Source organism: Heliangelus exortis, chromosome 2 (assembly GCF_036169615.1).
Source record: "Heliangelus exortis chromosome 2, bHelExo1.hap1, whole genome shotgun sequence".
In the NCBI taxonomy this organism is placed as follows: domain Eukaryota; kingdom Metazoa; phylum Chordata; class Aves; order Apodiformes; family Trochilidae; genus Heliangelus; species Heliangelus exortis.
This window is the reverse complement of record NC_092423.1, coordinates 62,436,233-62,459,749: the sequence shown is the minus strand read 5'-3', so window position 1 is coordinate 62,459,749 and position 23,517 is coordinate 62,436,233. Positions and strand designations below refer to the sequence as shown.

The 23,517-nt window shown below is 40.5% G+C and overlaps 1 protein-coding gene across 4 annotated transcripts in view; it reads right to left on the bottom strand.

The window, feature by feature from the left end:
* Positions 1 to 176: 176 nt before the first annotated feature.
* The window catches only part of JARID2 (jumonji and AT-rich interaction domain containing 2), a 225,704-nt gene continuing 202,363 nt past the window's right edge, over positions 177 to 23,517 (bottom strand). For all 4 annotated transcript variants that reach the window (XM_071736384.1, XM_071736385.1, XM_071736386.1 and 1 more), the window contains 10 exons: positions 21,457 to 21,549; positions 20,909 to 21,027; positions 20,685 to 20,755; positions 19,753 to 19,867; positions 15,338 to 15,443; positions 14,334 to 14,516; positions 8,116 to 8,246; positions 5,890 to 6,073; positions 4,174 to 4,281; positions 177 to 2,175 (listed from right to left, as the gene is read on the bottom strand). In XM_071736384.1, the coding sequence (XP_071592485.1) occupies positions 1,999 to 2,175; positions 4,174 to 4,281; positions 5,890 to 6,073; positions 8,116 to 8,246; positions 14,334 to 14,516; positions 15,338 to 15,443; positions 19,753 to 19,867; positions 20,685 to 20,755; positions 20,909 to 21,027; positions 21,457 to 21,549 (1,287 nt within the window). In that variant the 3' untranslated portion in view covers positions 177 to 1,998. The remainder of the gene's footprint in view (positions 2,176 to 4,173; positions 4,282 to 5,889; positions 6,074 to 8,115; positions 8,247 to 14,333; positions 14,517 to 15,337; positions 15,444 to 19,752; positions 19,868 to 20,684; positions 20,756 to 20,908; positions 21,028 to 21,456; positions 21,550 to 23,517) is intronic.

Below are 23,517 nucleotides of genomic sequence, written 5' to 3'. Positions count from 1 at the left end.
TTACGGATTCATGCTCTCTCGTTACCTGACAAAGTGCTCCCTGACCCCTCTCTGGGAATAAGTGAGAAGCTGCCTATCTGCTCTTAGATACTTACAATTGCAAGGCATCTCTTGAAAGAAACTGTTCTTGAAGGAACTGGCTTTACTCACTGACTTTCCAGAAGACAGACAAAATGTCCAAAAAAGTTTTGTTTTATTATTAAACCTCGTAGTACAAACCTGGAAAGTAAACAAAAAACTGGCAATAAACAACATGAAGTCTTTCCTTCCAAGGAAAGAGAGCAGAGCAGCGCTAATAAATTAAATGTCAAACTGTAAGCCATAGTCAGAAGTTTACTGTCAAGAGGGAAAAGTACACAGCAAGGCCATAAAAACCAGACAACCACATTTGAAAACACTTGACTCGGTTTATGTTATTGTTAAATATTCCAAAACAGTTCAGTCTTCTGCAACAACAACCAACAAATTGTATTATAGGACTTTCCTGACAGTCACCACTGGCAAGCTCAGTGCAATATGGGTAGCTACGGTATTGTTGAATTCAATTACGAAACAAAACAGTTTGTGAAAACATTTTCCCTTTTTTATTCCACACATACTGTACACACAACCAGAAAAGGGCAACAGCTACTCCATTATTATTTTTTGTTGTTGTTCAGTGATGTAAGCAGCACTTATAAATGTTACAAGAAAAACCCTGTAAGCATCCAATCCAACCGATGAAGAAAGTGAAACGTAAGGCTTTTCTTCATCTTGTCTCTTTGCCATCCCTCCCCCCACCCCAAGAAAAGGCTCAAGTATTTAAAAAAATTTACAGGCATATGTACAAAAGGTGTGATTTTTTTTTTCTTTTTCTTTTTTTTTTTTTTTTGTTACAACATGAAGAGAAAAAATAGACAAGATGAAAGCAAATGCATTTTCACATTCAAAAGAAATATGCAGACCTGCTAGTGGCTCTAAATGTGATCATATAATGAAACAAATTCAAAACAAAAATTAATGCTTGACTGTGTAAAGGTGTGAAAAACAGCAGTGGAATGGAAATGGAATGTTAGAAAGATTGCACGTCTATGACAAAGAAGCACTTATGGCTTCAATCACTTTTTTTTTCATTTTTCTTTTTTTTTTTTTTTTTGTTTTAAAGGATGCTATTGAAGGGTTTTTGATAAAGTAGCCAACAGCACCAAAAAATAACAGAATGGATTTCCTAATGAAATCAGGCACAGTTTTCCCCTCGCGTGACTCCTCAAGGCAGGCAGTCTTTTTTTTTTCCTCCTTTTTTTTTTTTGTCTTTTTTTTTTTTATGTCTTTTTTTTTTTGTCTTTTTTTTCTTTTTAAATTTTTATTTTTTCCCCTCAAAACAGATGCATAGTGATGTGCTGGTAAAAGAGAACATACTCCAAATCTCCTCCTTTTGCCTACAGTTAGGAAACAAAGTCCATCTTCAGCTGCCATAACCTCCCAAAGAAAGTGTGTATTCTCCAATTTAAAAAAATTACAAAACTCATCTTGCTGTGACAGAATAAAAGACAGCCAAAGTAAAGCAATTTCTTTCAAGTTTTTGTCTCCTATCCCTTTCTCTCTAGAAAAATCTGCTCACATGACTGGAGAACAAATTATAAAACACATCAAACTTTAACCTATTCAAAAAATGGGCTAAAAGCCTTTTTTCACAGTTACCAAAAAGGCTTTTTATTTTTTCAGCCATAGGGACAATACAAATAAATGTTTTATCAGCCCCTTGCCGGTTTTAAACAGTGAACATACGGCAGTTTAAAAAAATCAGACTGCTATATCTATCTAGTCTAAGTACAAAAAAAAAAAAATTTCAACAGTTTAATGCTAAAACAAAATTAGTTCTCTAAAACCAGAAGAAAATCTTCTTTAGAGCTAGTGCAAAGACAGCTTGTATTCTACAGCAAGTACTCCAAACTATGGTATAATAATTACAAAAAATATATATAAATTGACAAAATGAGAGTGTTGGCATCTTCAGGATTAACTTGAAGCACTTCTGGATGAACTGGAGGATGAAAGCCTAGATGATGGCACATCAACTGTCGCTCTCTTACGAGGTCCTCTTTTTGGTGTAGGCTTGCTGATACAGTTCTCAATGCTGCCGTTTTTACCAGATACTTTTCCACAGATTTGATTGACTAGACTGATTATTTGTTCCTGTTCAGGAAGCAGGAGAAACAGAACACAAATTAGCATCTGCTCTTTTTCCAGTCACTTCTATTGGACAGATGTAATGCTGACTTTCTGACTGAAAGCAATTAACTGCAAAGGGGTCATCTCTGTATTTACAAACTGTGCAGCAGCTTGGCTCGTGTACTACGTATTCACAACCAGGAGTCTGGTAAAAAGTACTGTGTAGAAGTCCCAGCACTGCCCTTGCTTCTTGCCCCCTGCCCTCCCAAGTTTCAAGGCAGTAATTGGCACAACTTGAAACAGCAGAGCTCTGGCAACTGAGCAAGAATAAAGGACAAGGTTACCTCACTTGGGTCAGAAATGTTCTTCAGATACAACTTAAAACCCACTGCCGAACCAAGTTATAAATGCCATAAATTTAAATCTATAGTAATGTTGTTTATAATTTACAATATACTCAATATATCTTTAAAATGTAAGAAAGAGTCTCCTGTTGTCACTGGCAATGGGACACTGCTTTCATGTAATGCTTTTTTAGGAACTCTGGGTGCCCGGGTGATCTGAGCCCCAGGCACTGAGAAATCCGTGTTGAAGCCACACGGAAGAAGAGCCACAGCTCCATGGCCCTATGGTGAGCAAGAGGCAGAGTCTTTCAACAGCACATCACTGCCCTGGCTGCAGTGCCACTCCTAATTTACATCCAGGGATTTTAAGAAGCTTGGGGTGTGGGTGGGAAGGTGTTTCTGATCTGGCTGTGCCATCCTAGTAAGAACATTGAGATGTTACCTGTGCAAAGCTGAAACAGCCTCTTAATAAATCTCTTTAACTAGGTGGACTTAAACACTTGGCATTTGACATGCAGGTTATCTCCTTATTCATAGCCCTGAAAACCAGTTCTGTGATACTAGCCAGACATGCAGTTGGATTATTTCAGAAATGTAGAAACTTTGTGATAGACTTTTACATTTGAAAAAAATAAAACATTTTCATCCAGTATTGAAGGAGAGATTTTCTTGCCTTTCCCAACTCAGCCTGAAGTATCTACCCTGTAATTATAAAACCTAGCAAAAATAGTTATTTAATGTTACTCTGCTGGGAGGTGAGGTTTTGGAAACCTTCACAGGTTTAACAAATCTGAAAACACAGGTTATAAGGGACTGAATAATCTTATTCTTAAGATGAATTAAAATTTCTGAAATTCTTCAGGGTTTATCACATCACTAAACCAGTTTTACTCTTGCCTGGGCTCCTTAGGTTGGACTTGTTTCTATCTACAGCACCTGATACAAGAACTGTCTACAAATGAAAGTGAACAAAGCTGCTCTACACCTACATCAGAAACCGCTGAGAAGCCCTTTGCAAAAAGCCACTTAGAGCAGCACTGGTCTCTAAGAGCTGATTTTGTAATTTCTCCCCCTGCTTCACTCTCCCCAGCTCAGTCTAACAGTAAAGTGATGCCCCACACACACACTGGACCCAGCCAGGCAGGTAAAGAGGCACAACTTGACTGTACTGCAGTGACCCATTAATAGAACCCAGGCACAGTCCAAAATCACCTACTTGAGTTCTGTGATAATTCCTCATCACATTGGGCCACTCAGCTATTCCTGTACCTCTCATCTATAAGTTCTCTGCAAGTTTGCCTTAAAGAAAGTTCAGGCTGGACTGGAGCAAGTCAGTGTGAACTTGGAGTTACCAAGGGAGAACTTACCCTAAGGCACAGAAATTAATCCTAAATTAATGAGTCAGAGCACAGCTTCGTGTTCTGCAGCATCCTAAAGCATTAAAGGGCTTCTCTGTCCTGTAACGTGTATTACTGCAATTTGTGCTTCAGGTTTTATCTTTCTAATCATGTTTGCCCCTATCTGTTTTATTTTTAACTCATAATAAAAAGCCCTCTTCCCACACTGAAAAAAAATCCCAACCGGTAAAGCAGAGTCTCCTGAGGCCTCCTGAGATAAGTCTGCTCCCCAGTTTCCAGCATCCAAGCTCCCCAGCAGCAGGAAGCTGCACTGTACACACCTCATCGTAACGATACATCATCTTCAGTCCCCGACAAGACTTCTGTTTTTCCACGTGCCGCAGGGCACACTCCAAGCAGAAGACAACATTTTCATTCTCCTGTACAACCTGTAAAAATGCAGAGGTGGGGGTGGGGGAGAGAACTACAGTAAGCTCCAAGTTGCAGCACTGTAACACACACAGTACTTTCCATTGCAATGTGTGAATTGCTAATTATACCACTGGTTGGACTTTGTGATTTTAGAGGTCTTGTTCCAACTGTGACAATTCTGTATTTTACTGCCAGGTAGTGGAAGGAAGCATAAACAAGAAGCATTACACATCATGAAATGACTGAAAATGTGTAAGGAGAGGAACGTACATACCCCTTTGTGAGTGCTAATGCTGGCAAATATATATAATTTAATTTAAAAACTCCCACCAATAGTAATGAAGGCCAAATCCAAATAATGATCTACGCATAAAGCTTTACTGGTATCTAATAGATAGACAGTAGCCTAAAGATTTCCTGAGAGCAGCTGCTTCCCATTACTTTAAATACTGTCTTGAATAAGGGTGAAATCAGAAGCTTAGCCACAGGATTCCTCAGCTACTGTCTCATTCAGCAGAGGCAACATTTGCTCAGCTGGCTGCCTGCCAATCCCGTGCATTCCAGTTGGAATCTGACAATGGAGTTGACTTTTTGCCCCTTATTACTGTTAAGAGTGACAAAGAAAAGAAAAAATCCTTCCATCAATTACACTTACTCCAGAGCAAACAGACCAGAATTAAGAGGTTTTGGTTGATTGGTTTTCTAAACAAACACATTTAAAGGTGACTTCAAACTAATCGGGCCTAACCACGTCTGAGCTGCTCAGTGCTCTGGAGATAAACTCAGCATATTCTGTCCTAGGAAGGGAGAGGGTTCTGTCCCACCATTGAACAGCTACCTTGTATTCCCATCAGAAAACTAGTATCTGTAACACAAAAAAACCCAAAGATGACAGAAAAAATGACTGAATATAGACTCACGTGCACTGTATTATGTGTATTTAAATGTCCGATCTTGGAATTAAATGCTTTATAGGGCTGTGGGATGGGGTTTTGGTATTTTTAATGAAACTGCTGGTTTTCTAGGTGTTCTGCATACAGATAAAAACTGAAAGTGTCACCACAGTGGTTAGCACACCTTCAAAAGCCAGCAGGCAATTACATCTAAAAAGAGAGAGCAAGTTTATGGGCGTGACTTGTATCTTTTAACAGACAGGTTGGCAAACAGCATCACAGCTGGATAGACAGGATACAGCTACCCTGCAATTTGGCTTGCAGGGAAACTCACAGCACGGGCTGTAGCAGCCTGCCTGAGACTCAGGGCATGCATTTAAGCTGCTCACTCATCCTGAGAGCTGTTCTGCCACGAGTTACTGCTACCAGCAACCCGCAGGTATCCGTGGTACCCTCCCAGTGCAACGCAGACTCTTTGTAGGCGTCCAAGAGCAGAGGAGTGACTAGGGGAGCCCTTCTTTAGAGTGGGGAGAGAAGGTAGCTGACACTGTTTTCTGCTGTCCAAGGGGATAAATGTTCTGACACAAACCAAATTAAAATCTCTTCATCTTGTGTGGAGTTCTTGAGATGGTTCTCCAGTCGTGTGCTGTGTCCCAAGCACTTAAAATCTGTGACAATACATTAGAACAGGGTGGGACAGTTCCCTGGTGGTGGCAGAGGATTTTTACTCACCATGGAAAGATAGCACAGGTGCTGACAAATCTGACACCTCCTCTCTGATGTTTCTAACTGCAACCACTTTCGAGGCTTTTTCTTGCCATCCATCCCCGTGCTGTTGCTGTCGTGGCTGCCGTAGCGCGCTGAGGAGTGGAGCCCCGCCTCGTAAAGCTGCCGCCGCTGCCTCAGCTCCGTGTCCCTGTGAATGTTGCATGCAATTAGACACTGCCATCGCCTCCTGCGACAGCAAAGCCATGGATAATTCACCCTTTTACCACGTTCATCCCTGAAACCTGAGCTCCACAGAGCAGAGCCCCGAGTGTCTCTGGGGGTTGGTGCCGTTCCCTACACACGGGGAGAGGCTGCCAGCAACGCAGAAAAGCTGCCCAATGGCAAACGCCATCTCCAGATTTTAACACCGACCACTGTATCAAGCCAGTGGTTCTCAAACTGCTCCACAGAGAACTGGGGACTGCTGAGTGCTTCCTGGAGGTCGATGGTTGCTCGGGACCATGTGGAGAGTCGTGAGAAGTGGCTAATGTGACAGTCATTCCTGAAGTTGCCAAAAGCCACCTTGAGGAGGAGGAGGAGCTGATCCTGTCGGAAGTGCCATGGCCACCTTCATCAGGAGGCAGAGGTGAACCAAGGACCTGCTGCCGTGAGGAGCTTCAGGCAGGAAAAGGGGAGCAGGGCAAGTGATTGTATCAAAAGATGAAGATCTTGCTGTACACCCAGGGGAAAAGGGAGATTTCATTTAAGAGGAAAGACTGAGCCCTCCAGCCACCCTTTACCCATGGCATCTGCAAGGTGGACAACACTTCCTATGCTGAACTAGACAGCATTAGGAGAGCAGGTTGGGTTGGAGCTGTGTAAAGACAGCAAGGGTGTAGTGAGGTGAGCAGATGGGGACCGTAACAATCTCACCACCAGACACAGGTAGATGGGTGGAGAGCAAAACTAAGCAAATGGCACAGGCAAACTGAGCAACCAAGGCAGATCAGCAAGACACAGAACAAACAAGCAAAACAAAACCAAGGGGAAAAGAAAATGGTACAACATTCCACTTAGTGGTGGGGGGTTTTTGTCAGGTTTTGTTGTTTGGGATTTTGTTTTACATAAGCAGCCACAGGAAGGACACCGGTATCCTCCAAAGAATTCCAGCCTAAGCATAAGAACAAGTTTGAGAACCACTCTGATAGAGGTCGATGTGATGGTCTAACAGCAAGTACCAACATTTCTGTTCCACCTTTCGCACTTGCAGACTTTTCCTCTTCAAGGAAAAAAAAAATGGGAAAAAAAGCAAAAAAAGAAAAAAAGAAAAACGCACTTGGAAGTTATTATTGCCACAGGGGAACCAGCTGCAGGTAAAGCAGTCAGCACACCTCTTTGTATTTCTTTCTGAACACTAAAACAACTCATGGGCTGTTTTCCCCTTCAATATGTCATTGGAAATTTTCCAAATGAACATGCTAGTTAGTTAAATACAGTTTGTAGATTCCATTCATCAAAACTTTCTTGACATCTCGAGTACCAGTTGTCACAAACTTGAAAGATAGGTAGCAACTACATGGTAGGGAACAAAAGAGAAGATCATTACACAGGAAGCCAGGCAACATATTCTTTTTTTACCTATCTTGAGAGACCCTAAGCATGCTTCCTTAATACTGGAGAGAAAAAGGAGTGTGAACAGTTTTTCTTTCAAACATTCAAGTTCTAATGCAAGATGCATTAGCACCCATGCATAAGCTGCTCACTTTTTCAATCGTTTCAATCAAGACAACTTTCTGTACACAAAGTACCTTCTACAACTGCTGCAGACAAGGGTTCCTGGTGCAAAACCCATCGCAGGCATGGACTGAGAGTGGCTACTGATGCCAAGAAGCTGAAAAACTGAAAGCAGTGTATTTAACCACTTGGCACCACGTAGCTCACCTAATGCATCAGGAAGTCTTGACTCTCAGCAACAAAAATCAACAGAAGAAAAACTCAAGGCAAACTCTAGTTTTGCTCCCTTGATGGTGCCCAAAGTAGGGAATTCTTAAGAGTAAGACATCCTAACCATGGGCACTTTCACATCAGATACAGCCAAGGAAACTGCTTCTTCCACATACGGCTGCCTTCAGTTATGTTTGCTGGGCTTTTGCTTGGTTAAGACATGCTTCTGAAATGGTTACTTACACCATCCACCTCAGGAGTCTGTCAATGAAAACAAAACAGGTACAACAGCCCCCAATTCGTTACCTGAGCTCTCCAAGAAGTGATGATATCGTACTCAGAGTTGGCCCATTTTCCTTTTTTGCTTCTGCTGTTGCAATCTGATAAAGCAACTTTTCCATTGAAAATGGTTTGGCTATACGTCGTCTCTTCATTTCCTGGGACAGAAATTGCCAAATTAATTCTTAAGCAAATTTGAAAATTAAAAGTGATGAATTCACTGTAGCAAAAAGCACTAAAAGTACCCTTTTAAAACAACCTGAAAAATAAAATTTTCTATAGTCCAAATTAAACAAAGTATTTATATTCCTACGTTGCATCTAGAACCTAACTTCACAGTGAAATAAATGCTGATTTTAAATCAGCCCTTCTGGGGGAAAGGCAAGTGCTTTGCTGAATTGGGTCCTCCTGTTTAAAGGATGATGCAAGAACATTTTCTGCACGTGCTTTCGGTGAACCAACACTGCAGAAAAACATTTGAAAAAACCTAAACCAAAAGCATGCTACCAGTCACAACCAAATGCTCTGTCAGAAAATACCCCAGTGCCTGTAATATTTAACATTGTGGTTTTGTTCAAAGTCAGTAGTAGACAGCCAAAAACATCTGAAATGCTAAGAAATCTATCTCAATGCTATCTTTTCTTAATAAGCTTTGCTGTGAAATTTAATGCAGAGAAAAGAGAATCAACGTCTGTATATGCAAGGAGAATGATGCAAAATCCAAGTACTCCAGTGTCACCACATTTCAGGTATACCATTTTTTCCAAAAAAAAAAGAAAACTAAACTTCATCAATGGAAAAGGACAGGAGAGATGTCAAGAAAATGAGAAAAGTGGGAAGACGGATGCCCAGGCATAGATTAAGATGCAGTTCACTGAAGTAGAGGAACCACCAAACACCTCAAAATTGTCTTCTAATAAATTAATTTGTCCTGGGGTGATGTCAAGAGGAGCAAACCAATCACTTAAGCTCAGTAGGACACTATGGCAGTCTCAGCCACCCAGTAGGGTCTAATCTTCTGATCTGCTCTGATTTTGCATCTTTTAAAGCATCAAGAAGACAACACCTGGCAAAACAGGCAGAGGTCAGAGACAACAGGCAAGAGAGAGCAGGTTTCAGTTCTGCTCGGTTTCACCTGTTACTGGTTCCTCTCCGTGTAAACTTTTTAAAACTACATCTTTCATTCTTTTCCAATACAAGCTGACTGATTTTGGTACCTTAAACCCTTTCTGTAATTCTTATGTAGGGAATTCCTGTCATTTACCGTGCAGTTGGGAAAAGTCTGGAGTTTTCCCAGTGTCTGCAGAGGTATGTTTTTGGTTTATATTGAGTCTGAGGGTTTCCAAATGATGCTAACATTGGTGTGTAATGTGAAGGTGCTGTTTTGGTTAGGAGTTAAGCCCACCAAATACCTACTCATAACAAACAAATCCAAAGATGCACGTTTAACCTTAACTCTTTTTCACCCTCTTTTATAACCCTAAGTACATGTTCTTGGTGGTTCTTCTACTAGAACCAATATATCATAAAATGAACAGCTTTTAATAGCAGAGGTTGCATGCACTGAAGGGATACCTAATGTGTAATACCATAAAATGGACCAGTAACCTCTGCTGACCAAAAAGTGTTCTAAAGAAGGTTATGGGTAAGAAAAACCTTCAGAAGGTTCTGCCAGGGCCTGCATGGGGTCCAAACAGCTGCACTTTTAGTTTTGTTGCATGTTAGGTTTGCTTTGCGTATTGTCCAAGGCTACATAAGAACTGCATAAGTACTTACTGCATAAGTACTACATAAGAAGCCAGATGAAAAGCCCACACAGGCAACAGGGTAAGAGGCCAGAGACAAAAAATGAGGTGGGATCCTGCTGGCCCACAGCTCAGGGACCTCCTGAGCCTGAAATGTGGCTGTGCTGCATTCAGCACTGCTCACTGGATCTGTGCACTTATCTGAATTCACTTATATTTCTCTCTTCCATACCGTTCTGAAACACACAGATAAGTATTTTAAAACAGACTTTTGCTTGCTTTTGACCTACTGCCTGATCATTTGTTTTAATGACACATTGTCCAATATTATGAGAAACAGCAAACAGCCATCACTACCCTGCCACCTGTGATCTGACCTTCCTGTCTTACACACTTCTCATTAATCTTCCAAGCTGAGTAGTCTTCTTATATTTAATACAGAGGGTAATTCATACCTTTACACCTCATTCTCTACTTTTTCTAGATCCTCTATATTCTTTTTGCAATTAGGGATTCAGCACCAGTATTCCAGCCATGGCCATACCAAGAGCTTACACAGTTCCACAGAGATGTTTCTAACTCTCTGGAGCACTTGGCTGGCAGCTCCATAGGAAATCCAAACATGTCTTTTCTCAGTAGCAAGAGATCATTTAGAGCCAACCACTGGTTCTATACAATTCAGATTATTTTTTTTTTTTTTACTCCCGAGATTTTTAAAATTTATCAACCCATTTTCTCAGATCTTTCAATATCACAAAATCTTTCTGCAACACCTCACAGCTTTAATTTTTGCTTTCATAACCTCTAATATCCTCAGTACAAAGAATTAGTTTTGGTATTCACTTCCCTTTCTAGGATACACTGAACTGCTCTTAGTACAACGTCCTGAAGAATGCAGAAAGATCTCTCTCCATGACAAAAACTGACCATTTGTTTCCATCCTCTGCTTCTCTTTAAACCACATTTTTTTCTGATGTGTGAACTTCCCCCCTCCACCCAGGTTAATTTCTTTAAGAGCTTTTTCTGGGGAACCTCATCAAATCTCTTCCCAGAAATGCTCACAGACTCTCTAAACTGGATCCCTTTGGCCAGAAGGGCCAAAAATCATTCCAATCATTCCAAAAGTTTCAAGGCCTGGGAGCCTTGACTTCACTGTACAAGCCACACTGATTGCCCCAGTCTCATTCTTTTCTACATTTTTTTCTCTTTTTGCCTTTAGAAAGTTGTTCTTCACAATAATTTTTGGTCTGCCTTTGTGTGTATTTACATTCATCTTGCTAGAGTGGTTATTTTATTTGCATTTTCATCTTCTGGACATGAGGATTTTTTGGTCTTCTTTCCCCTGGTGTTTAGGCATGCCAAGTTTAGGGGCTTTGCCTTTTGAATTATTTTTTTTTCCCCCTAGGCAATGTGCACCTGTTGTGAGCCTTTAACACAGCATCTTTAAACAACTTCTATACTGGACACAAACCTTTCTTTACACCCTTCTTTCTGCATTCTCAATTTAACAAGCTTCTTTGTTATTATTTGAGGCTGCCTTTTGAAACAAAACACCACGGTAGTGGACATTTTGCATTTTACTGTTCTCTTAGGGTTCTTAATCCATCACAGCACAGCTATTTGGTAGTCATGTTTTGAACTGGGCTCCACCATTGCTGGCAAGTGAGAGGAGAGCTTCTTCTCACGTGGAGAAGCTGCTCTCTGGAGCCATTTTGTTTCTGGCATCACAGAAACACAAGAAACATTTCTCCTAGCTAGAAGACCAGCAGTTCCTGTTACCATCACACATCCTCTCTTCACAGCTTCTCTCATCTCATTTAGTTTAACCCAGGCTACATCTACACCCAGTATGGAGAAGCAGGAGTGAATGTGCACAGTGGTACAGTCACTGCTGAGGACCCAAACACCCCCTGGACTTGAGTGTGTAAAGCTGATGACTTTACTTTCAAAAGAGTCTCCCCTGGTCCTGAGCCCACACCACGGCCCCCACCAGTGCTCGGGGGACCTCAGGTACTTCTGGAGCACCTCTTCCCATTTGGTTCTATCTGAAAGCAACCTGGTCTTCTCAGGCTAAGACAGCTCTGTGATAGGAACCAAGGAATGGTCAATTGTAAATGGTAAAACTGTTTTAAACCTGTGTTCTTCACCCAAAGTCGACTGGGGGGGATACAAATAAAGCCAACGCCAGCATCCTGGCAGGACAGTCCTGCTTCTCCTGTTTCAAGTGGCAACATCAGTGCACAAGGATTCTGTCACTGGTGAAGTGAAGCCTCTCTTATTTGATGGTAAGCTCTGTTCCATCTAGATAACTAACTCCAACTTTCCTATGTACAACTTCCTTTTGTATTACAGTACCAGCTGACTTGTCTTTCCACCAAGTTTCCGAGAGCCCCTGTACCATGAAAGTCTTCCCTTAAAACCTGGCATTCCTTCTTATTTCCAAGTGTCTACAACAGAGTGCATCCCTTTAGTCCAATATTCTGGTTTTCTGTCTCTTAAGAGAGTTTTACTGACTGAGGATATGGAGTTGCCCCTTTGCCATTCCAAACACAAACTCTTCCATCACACATGCAAACATTCTCATCTTTAGTTTAAAATGTCCAGAGCTCTTAGGATGTTGTTTGTTTTTTTTTTTTTAAGCCAGCAACATTGTTCCACATATGCTTTAGGTGAAACTTGTCTGTCCCTCTAGACAGGCTTTATAAGCACTTTTATTCCAACAATTACCCCAACTTCTTATAAAGGGAAATCAATGCCATTTCAGATGCAGTATTTCATTTTTCCATATATTAAAGGAGATTGAGCAGATTTGATACAGAAAAGAAGCAATATTGTTTAGTAATATAAAGAGAGTCACTATTAAATTATCAGGGCACAGCATCACAGAATGAAAACAAAGTTAATGTACCAAACAGCTGAAAACTGTAAATATTGCTGTCAAGAACAGACAAGACAGGAAGGTAGAGTTGTCAGAGAGTTCATTTTAACAGTCCAAAAGGGGGAATCTTGCTCATTTTACACAGAATGTCTCACAACCTCTGAAAAGCACAATCCTGGCCAGCTTTTGAAAATGGCAAAGTGAAGGAACCGGGGAAGAATTTCCAAAATTGAAAGGAGTTAGGAACATAGAGCAGGGAAGGGACAGGAGGGGGGGGAAAAGGCAGAAAAGAACAATGCAATAGGAGTTCCCAGAGTTATTTTGATATAAACACATATCTGTGGTTTTTGTAAAGTTTGTGAGAGCTGTGGCTTCAGTTTCCAGAGTTGGGAATCTGCCGGTTTCTCAGTTGGCTTAGATTCACCCAGTGCAAAGCTCTTAAAAATTAATCAAAAGAAACTGTTCTTCAGAATTTGAGGCACTAAGAAGAGCTTTTTAATTGCTGCATAGTGATTTCTGTCGCTTACAGGAGTGGCATTTTCACAATATCAAACAGGAGTTCAGTAGAGCAATAAATACAGCGTAGAGTTAATATAGTTTGTGTACCTTCAGACAGAAAAGGTTAGCTCAGGGTTCTCATTCCTCACCTAAACACAGATACAATTCCCACCTTCCCGCGAAATAAATCCGTAATAAAATAACCTTTCATTTCAAACTAAGTTAACACACAGTTAGTATAACCAGGCTGGTAGAATTCCATTAACCTCAAAGAATCAAAACTGTAGGCATATTACATTAAATTACTTACTAACCACTTGGTCTGAAGCTGTAAATGATAATTTACTAGTTGCTTAGCTATAAAACACTACCAAAATAGCATCTCTAACCCACAGTGTACTTGAGGAGGGTGGGAACACAATTAGTGACATACATTCTTTGTCCAAGAACAGAGAAATGTAGCTAAAATCATGGTGCTTGGGCAATTCACCTCTTTGTTTCTGCAGAAAACCTGCCTCAGTTGTGTGAAAACAAAACAAGAAGTTTATTTTATTAACAGTCTAGGATCAGAGGGACTGGTCAGTGAACCTAAGCATTTTCAAGTTGATTAAAACTGAAATTGCCCTGATCAACAGCTTTTCTTGCATGAAAGAGCAGAGAAAGACAGGCAATACAGGTGTGAGTATTAATTGAGTCTGCCTATCATAGGAGCTACCAAGCACAGTTATTCAGATAGTTGCACCTGAGATTCTAGTGGTTCTACAAAACATCACTTAAAAAACTAGTAAGCATAATACAATATATAGTTATTAGCTCTGAATGGGTTTTTGAAAAGCTTCTTTGCAAACTGGTCTGCAGGCATAACAATCTTCTGAACTTTTAAAATATACATAAGTTTTTAGCTATCAATTATTACCTTAGTTGCTTTTCTGAAAACAACGGATCGTCTTATGCCTTGCATAACTTTTTTTTTCTTTTTTTTTTATTATTTTTTATTTAATAGTCCACAAAAAATAGACGTTGTTGTACTAGTCTCACAATACTATCAATCCTGGAATGTCTGGTTTCTTGTCGTTTTAGATGTCAGGGCTGTGAATCCATTTTAACTCCTTTTCTCAACTTACCTTGGCTGTTTTAAAACCCATACTTGTCCACTGGGTGGTAGCAAAGTGCACTGTTTCAGAAACACTATAGCCACAACACACTTTAGACACAAAGGATCCAGGAAAACAGACAACAAACTGCCCACTCTGTTGTACAGTACGGTGCACCCTGATCCCCTCCTTACACAAGATTTCTGGGGAGATCTAGAAAGACATAAAAGCGAAACAAACAAGGAAACAAAACAGAAAAAAGAAAAAGAAAAAAAAAATCAGAAACTTTGTTTAACAGTTAGATCCCCTTTCTTGCTGGGTACTGCCACATGCTACTTGTGAAGAAAAGCTGTGCTCTGCTAAAAGCTCTATTTGCTTTCTCTCTTCCCTTCTGCACATGCTGAAGCTTAGTGTTTGGACTGAGAATAACAGAAGAGGCTCTTCTGAAATCAACAGCTTAAACTTTCACTTGCCAAGCAATCTCAAACACAAAGCCTCAAAAGGGCAGTATCTACTGCTACAGAAAGTAACAAAGGCCGTTTGGTCTTCCTTTTAGATCTTTTCATACAGACTGTTACACAGATAGCTGACAGTTGTTTTTGTTGTGGGCTCCCAAATTTATACTTAAAATGCACTAAACTGAAATTCTAACCCATAAAATAAACAAGGGAGTCAGAAATACTTCAAAATCCTTTGAAGTATTAGGCCTCTCATTTCCATGCTGGCATTATAAACTGTCAATTACAGCAGTTAAATAGATTACAAAACACTCCCTTTGTGAGTGTAAATGTATTATGGACAGTATTACAAATGGACATTTATTGCACTGTCACATTCCTTTTGATGTCAGCAGTTTAACATGTAAGCCCTGTTAGCCATGTGGGTAAACACTGAAGGTGGAAAATAGCCAGATTTTAACAACAGCCTCTGCATCATTGTAGTATAAGACAAAACCAAAACAACCCCCACAACAACCAGCCTTCTGATTACCCTTCTGTTCTCAAATGGGAACACCTCTCCCAGTGCTAACTTACCATTACATTACTTTCAAGCATTTCCAGCCCTGGAGTGCCATTGGCTTGCAGCAGGGTATGTACCACATCATCAAGTTTGTTCTCCTCCGCAGCAGGAATGCAATACCTGTTGTTTTGTCAGAAGAAAAGAGAAAGATTTACTGTGGAGTAAATAACGGTGCACAGCTACACTGTAACAGGCAATTCAGACCAGGACATTGATTAAAAAAAAAAAAAAAAAAGAAAAGAAATTGCAGTTTTTCCCACACGGTTCTTTTTGGTGAAACACTGCAGATTCATTAAAAGCTGTTTATTTACACTCAGTCTGATGGTGTTCTCTAGATGCCAAAGGACACAAAATCCCCAAAACAGAAACGTGAATACTCAATGTTCTTTGGAATCCAAGAAAATTCAGCAATAGCATGCTCTGCATTTTAATGGCACTGGAACAGCTAACTATGGACAGGAGCTTGCATCTCATAAGCACCAATATATGTACTGTTATCATAAATGGTCATATTTTTTACCTGTGCAAGAACCAAGGGATCTTTTTATTTAGTAATGTTTTCTATTCATAACAATCAAGAAAGCACAACCCATCTTTACTGTTGGTACACAAAGTAGCCTAAGACCTTCTTGCCTTGCTTACTAAACAAATCTTCATATCCCTCCTCTCCTTTGCAAGAAAAGAAAGGCTTGACTAAGAGCAGCTAAAGCAGCAAGAGAGATTTAAAACTCTGTTGGGTATATGCCCCAAGTTGCACATCCTCCTCTCCTTTAGAAGCCAAGTAAGCAGCTGCCCTCTCTGCACTCACTGCCAGCAGTGCTCCCTTTGCAAAAGTGCTAAGAAATAACATCAGGGGCTCGAGTCTTAGCTTCACACATCCCAAGAACTGCTGCTTTGCTGGATGCAGGAAGGTGATGGGGTGACAATTCACTGCTACTCTTGCTTGCACCCTGCCAGAAAGGCAATGGGTTTATGCCCACCCAGGAGATGCCTGTTCCCAAGATCTGGTAGCTGGTACTTGGCAACTGCAAACCGGACAGTGCAGCTTGGTGGGAAATGGTGCAAATCCAGGGATTCCCAAACTGCTTTGAATTACTGCCAGACTGGGTGTAATCTAAGAGGTTATTTTAGCTGGGGTTCTTATGTTCAGGCAAATAAAAAGCATCTCCAGATTTATCATTGCTTATCTCTGGTCACTTTAAGCAACGAGACCTCAACCTGGAGCCCACTGGCCTCATGCCATACACATAGAGCCATTTTTCTAAACATGGCAGAAGATAAAAGAATGAATCTGGAAATATTTTGGGGAAAAGGTGCAATTTTTTCTCATTCATTTGCTCTCCCTACCAATTTCATAAAGCATTCTGCTGCCCTTACAGACCTTGCCAGGTTATTTGCTTATATTTGCAATAATAGTAACTCCATATGCATCAGGCAGTGACCCTGCTTGATGGGCCTGTAGGAGGCTCTATTTCCTATGATTTGAGCACCTCATTACTGTTCTTTGTACTGATCACAACTTTGAATTTGTCCTCCTTGATCTTCAAACCAAGAGCCAGAAGAGATGACAGTATCTACCTCCCCTACAGCTAATTGTTGCCACAATAAGGGCTGTAATGAGCTCATTGACCCAGGTCTACACAGACTAACTCCTTACATATATAATGGCAAAGATTAGGACCTTTTAAGAAATACAAGGGTTATGGGGAAGAACTTCATCTTGATAAGGATCAGGAGTCCCAACTGCAATTTTAAATGTGTGACATGTATTTAATAGTTTGCAGTACCTGTGTTGCTAACAGTGATAGCTGCAGAAGAGCTGCAGGTATGTAGAGTATTACTCTAGTTATACCATAATAATAAATTTTCAGTGGTGCTGAAAATACTTAAAATTCAAAGCCAGAACATGGCCAAGTCCACTCTCTCCTTCTAGAGTCAAAAAATACAGCTGGACCATCCAAAAGATTCAAGTATTTAGTCCCACACAAGATGGACTGGGGAAAAAATAGAGGAAGGATGTGTGAAGATGGAAGATGTGTGAAGAGGAAGGGAAGCACAAAAGTGCAGGGGATTATCTTACTACTGGCCAGACTCAGGGGAATGGAGATACTTAGCAGTTTGCATTTGCTCCAGTTTTACACCCTCTCAATTCTTCAGCTACCCAAAGAAATAAGAAGAGAGCAGGCAGCACAGACTTCTGAGTGTCTCTGGCAGAGCAAGATGTTCTTCTCTCTTTTAATGGGCACTGAGGATCCCTCTGGAACAAAAACCTTAGGTCGCTGACCTCTGCTCTGCATGAAAATTGAGTTCTCCCCAGCTCACTCTTCAGGATGTAAAACCTGAGAGATCAGTGACCTGAGCAATCTGCAGGTAAATAAAGCACCACTGATTTTAGCACCAGAGGGATCTGTCCTTGGAAGTGCTGTCTGGATGTTGGGTAGACTTTGCAAGACAGGGGAGAGCTTTGGTGCCAAGTGGCCTGGCTGTTACCACTGAAACAGCTGCTGAAACAATGCTGTCAGGGCTGCTCCAAATACTATGCCAGACTTGGAGTTAATTCAATCCATCTTTTCATCAATAAAGTTGGGTACTTTATTGCAATATTAAAAGTTGCAATGAGTTAGTAATGAATGCTAGCATGACAATTCAGCCTGGCAATCTTGCTGTAAAATGGCTTTTACAGACAAGAGTTTCTCTACTTTCTTCTTCCAAGTTATTCCTGCTTACTGTCCATGTTTCATTAAGGCAGTCACAAGTACACCTGAAGCTATGTACTCGTGTATAAGTAAGCCCATCAAGACAAAGCAAATGGCCTCTTCATTTGTATTCTCCTTGGCTTGGAAATAACAGAAATAGTAGCCTTCCCTAAAACTTTGGCTGGCTGCATTTAAGTCTTTTCAATCCCCAAAGGCATGCTTTGTCACGCACAGTATGAAGGGAGGACTCAGAACTTAATTAGGGGATTCTTTAACATCTTTTGTTTGAAATTTACTGTTATTTGAGACTAGATCAGTGTTGTAGAGAGAGCAAGACTCACCTAATGCTGAAAGCAATATAGTTTGCTCAGTGGTTTGTCCTGCCAGTATATTATTATAAAAGATTATGGATTTCTGATTCACAGAAGAGGGAAAAGAGCCACAAAATGCCCATGACAGAAAATGACAAACTTGTCACTCCTGCATGTGCAGCAAAATCAAGCGTTTACCTTAACCCCCTGTCATGATCACATAAAGAACATTTCTTCAATTTAAATCATTTGGAGAGAGGAGGTTCTGCTTTAATGTATTCCTCCAAGATTTCAAATAATTTTTTTCCAGTGCTTTTCCAGTGGCAACTGGGTCAGCATCCCTGACATCAGCAGCAGCTGAGAAATGTGGGAGTTAAAAATAATGGTCCAAGTACACACTTTGCACATGAACAAAAAGCAGTTGCCACTGCCACCATAGGGACTTCTGGATGAAAAGTAGACCCTGCAAGCCTTCTCCTGTCACATTGAACAAAGAGCAAAAGGGCAGGTAGTTCAGAGTTCCAGAGGGAAACTGCTGAAAGGAAATCAGCATCCCACCTTTGCAGGGGAGCACCATTTAAATAACTACTCTTCTTCATTTACTGCATTTTCTCTGATCAAGAAATAGTTATATTGCTTATTATTCATTGTTCTCACTGGTGATCCTCTTGGGTAATAACACAAATACCCAGGACCATGTCAGAAAGGCATGTGACATGCTGACAGCAACCTGCTTCCCCTAATCCCCCCCATCAGCTGTTGTACTTCCACTGCAATCTAACTCATTATCATCTGTAGTTGTTTGAGTGCACTGAATTCCCTGATCCACCACATTCAAATCCACTGATAGGAGGAGTACTGCCTCTATTTGCCTGAAGTGTCTACAAAATACAAAGTGCAGCTAGCTGCTAACTGGTGATGTCCACACTGAGACACCAGAATGACATGTATAATCATATTAAAAATTATATATATAAAATATTAAGGATCTGGTTGATAGAGAATTCAAGTTATTTTTTCATAAAAATAAGGAAGTGGTGACGGTGTAGTCAGAGCATGGATTTAAAAATTTTACAAGTGACAATATGGAGCTTGCTTGACAAGTGTCCCTCTATCAGCCTAAGGGACACCTCCCTTGACTGGCTGCTGTTTGTCTTCTATGGCATGAAAATTTCAATAGATTAAAGCTTACGTCAAGCAGAAACAGTTTATTGCTAAATATCTCAGAAGAGAGGATGGACAATAAAGTGAAACTTTTCTTCCAGGAAAGAGTGTTTCATCACTTATGTTTATACTACATTTTTCCACTGAATCTGTAATTACACTGGACCTTCTAGATGAGATTCATTCATACAAAAGGTATTACAAAAACAGACAACCATTGCAATGAACAGGAAGAAAACAAAATACAGGAACACTTACCAAATGCAATCAGCACCAGTGTGTAAGTAGTCAATGTATGGAAGGTGATTTTGGTCTCGAGACCAGCATGAGGTAGAAAAGACCATGCCAATATTTAGCCAAGGAATTGTCACTCCTAAACCAGAGATTGAAAAGAAATTTTGAGTAACAACAGTTTCTAATTAAAAGACAGGGAATTTCAGTTGAAAATCTTGTTCTACCTGTAAGCTCACCCTTAATTTTTACATCTTCCTACCTGAGTGAATAATTTGCACAGAATAATTTAACAAATACAAATGCAGCATTTTCCACTAACAAAATATCTACCAGCCAACTACAGTGCCTTTGAATATATTTGTTTTCTAATAGCTGTAAAAAAGTTTTTATTCTTTAGAAAATTTACAAATGCCCATAATTCAAGCTCAACAACATTGATCAGAGGAAGTTGCTTCATGTTGTCAACTGAACATACTTGTAAATACATGTATTCTGTTTGCCAGCTGATTTGCCCATGCTCAACACCTGCACAAGTGACTGAATTTTACTTTCAGACAGTATTTCTACCAATAAATTGCAATGGCACACATGCAGCTGGAGCACTCATGACAATTCATTTAAAGAATTCATGTGCTGCTCTGCGCAGTGCTACAGCCTATGTTTGCACCTAAGGAAGTTTCATGGCTCTGTCCTTCCTCACTGACACAAGGCAAGAACACCAATGTCCTGTCAACAGTGGAAAGGGATACTGCAAGGACAACTTCTTGCTCCAAGGTATAAAGTCTCAACTATTCATTAATCCTTAATCTGCACACCTGCCTTCATTCCTGTAAATACCACCAGCTAAATACAACTGTCTGTCCACCCAGTCAGCCAGCAAACAGAAAGAGGGAGAAGATTTTGGTGACCACTCCACTTACACCTCCTGGAAACATAAAAGAGAGGCTCTTGCTTACCAGGCACAGCACCAAGATGTCGCAGGATGGATCCTGTATTATTAGGAAGGACTGTGAGGTTCCACCCATGCCTGTTTGAGGGGCAACACAGAGGCAGAACCATGTCAGTGCCAACATTCCTGGTGCCAACATCCCCAGCACCAATGCCCCTACAATGCCATCCTAGCACTCCCACCAGGGCAGGTGGCACGAGCTGATAAATCAGGTTGATTTTGTGATCTTACCTTGAAAATGGTTCAGATTTTCCCACAGGAAAGCCACTCCCGTGGGTATTTGTATCTACTTTTCCACAATGCACTGCTACATGGCAATCTTTCTGTTCCACTATCCGCCAATATTCTTGCTGTGGTAAGAGAAAGTGGTAATGTACTTTTAATCCACTGAACGAGGTATCCTTCATTAAAATATAAAACTCAGAAATCCACATGGCTTTCATGACCTCAGCTTAATTCACCATAAAGCACTGCTTAAAAATAAGAATATAAACACTTAAAAGGAACAATGAATGGGGAAGACAGAATTTAGAATCTCTTAGCTCCTGTGCTTCAGCATATGACAGATTAAGATTTCTTTCCCTCAGTTTATCAACAGCTTTACTAAATATATTGAAAAAAATGTAAAGGAACAATCAGTACCATGTCTATCTAACCATTTTTCTTCCACACTCGACAGCTTTGAAGTGCTTATGGAAATTCCTGAATATCAACTATACTCAATCTACATATTCAATCCCCTGAAATAGAAGTTTTTCCACCCCTTGTGTTGGCCTCACCTCTACTTCAGCTACTGTTGGCTCCTTTGTGAAGCACATGTTCATGATGTTTCTTGCTGTTCGGTAGAAGGTTGTTAAAGAAACAGACCTACCCTGTGGAAAAAGAAAATAAAAAGTGAAAATAAAAAAAAATGTGTCTCCTTTCCCCTGGCCAGGAAAATGTCTCAAGACATGTGTGAGTCTAAATCTGAGGGTTCTTATCTGAGGGAAAATACCTCTAAAGATACAGAAATTGAATCACATCAGATCACCACACCAACCACTTCCAGAAGGCCATGTACACTGTACACATCTAGCAGGATGCTCACTGTTAGGTAAGTATAGAAGATGAAATATCCTAGCTTTCCATAACAGGTTGCAAAGGACACAGCTGGCAACCCTGCCTTCATTTTACAATCAAATATGATACATGATTAATGGACCAGGTGGCTACATTTTTTACACACAGAGAAACATGTGAAAGATTTCAAAAATTCACAGAAATGTTCAACATCAAAACAGTATTGTATGTGATGAGAGGGTGTCACAAGAAGTAGAGTTTACCCAGATGACTGCAATCACCTGCTTACAAAACCATAGTCATGCTTGATTCAACAAAAGCAGTTCAAATGCAAGGAACCAGAACCTACTGTTACAGGGCTGAGAAAAACAAAGAGCAGTAACATTGCCAAATGAGTGCACTTTCTCTTGGCACTGCTGTAGGAGCTGTATGAGAAAAGAATCTGACTTGGCTTTCTGCTTGAGCTGTACCTCAGTTTCTGGGTACCTGCTTTCACACAAACCAGTAATACCAGGTGATTTGGGAAGTGTCCTCTGAAGGCTCTGAAAGCAGGGGCATGAGAACACTTATTCCTTCTACCCCAGACATAAGACAGTGACATCCCCACTGCCCTCTCTGCTACAGGGCAGAAGTAACATCCTGGGAAGCTCTGAGACCTGGCAGGCACCACTCAACCCCCCCAGCTGCTCTGCCTATCATGGTTTGCAGGTCTCTGCTGACAGAAACTGGCATTTTAACCTAAGGCTGAAAATATCTTTGCCCCCTCACTAGTTTAGTTCCACCACTCCTTCCTCTAGCTCCCTTCATGCCCACTGGTTACCTATTGGAACAACCACAGCTAAAAACTCCAGGTAAATGAAAATTTTACTACTCGGACTATTACCCTTCTATTTTTTTTCAATTGCAAAACAGATCTGCCAAACCACCTTGTGATTAGTTTATTTAAAAATTATGCACAAGAATAAACTAGAAACGACCATACAAGGAGCTTTCCCCACAGAAGCCAAGTCTATCACTTTGCCATGCTCCTACGCTTGTAACAATGTCACTTTTTAAATTGAATGCAGCATAATTAGCTGTAACAAGAAAGTTCATGAAATGCCCAGGGCCCGGGGCCCTCTGATTCCCATAAACTTCAGAGTTGGATGCTCTGCAATACAATAAGGGATTTTTCTTCATCTTTTAGTGCCCTCCCTCATGAACCATTTACTGAGGCACACTTTTACAACAAAATCTCTCATAAAACACAAGCCCTGCTCCAGTGGTTGTCACACTTGATGTTAGACTTCACCACTCACAAACCAACATGCACTATGCAGCAGCTTCCTCATTTCTGTTACTTGCCTCTTTCTCTTGCCTGATACAGAAAAGCAAGGACTCATCTTCCAAGATTAACCATGTCTTTCCAGTTTTCAGATATGCAGCAAGCAAGAAAAAACAAAGTGAAAAACCCAAACAGTTTAGTTCTTTAAAACTGCATATACCCGATTCTTCCTCTATCAAGAATTTGGTGTCTTTCTGGTGTCCCAAAAGCTGTAACACAAATTAAACTGCAGAGGGGGTTTTGTCATCTGTTTTTGTAGTTTCATTTTTCTAATCTGAGGGCTCTTGTAAAATTTTCTAACGCCAACTCAGAAAGTAGTTTGAAGTGCTGTAATGCAGCATTTTAACCAGAACACACAATGAATTGCTGAAGAGTAAAATATCCTTTTCAACACCCTCAAAAATATCTCAATAGTGTAACAACTGTCCTGGGAGCTTCAAGCTACTGAGCTGAATGT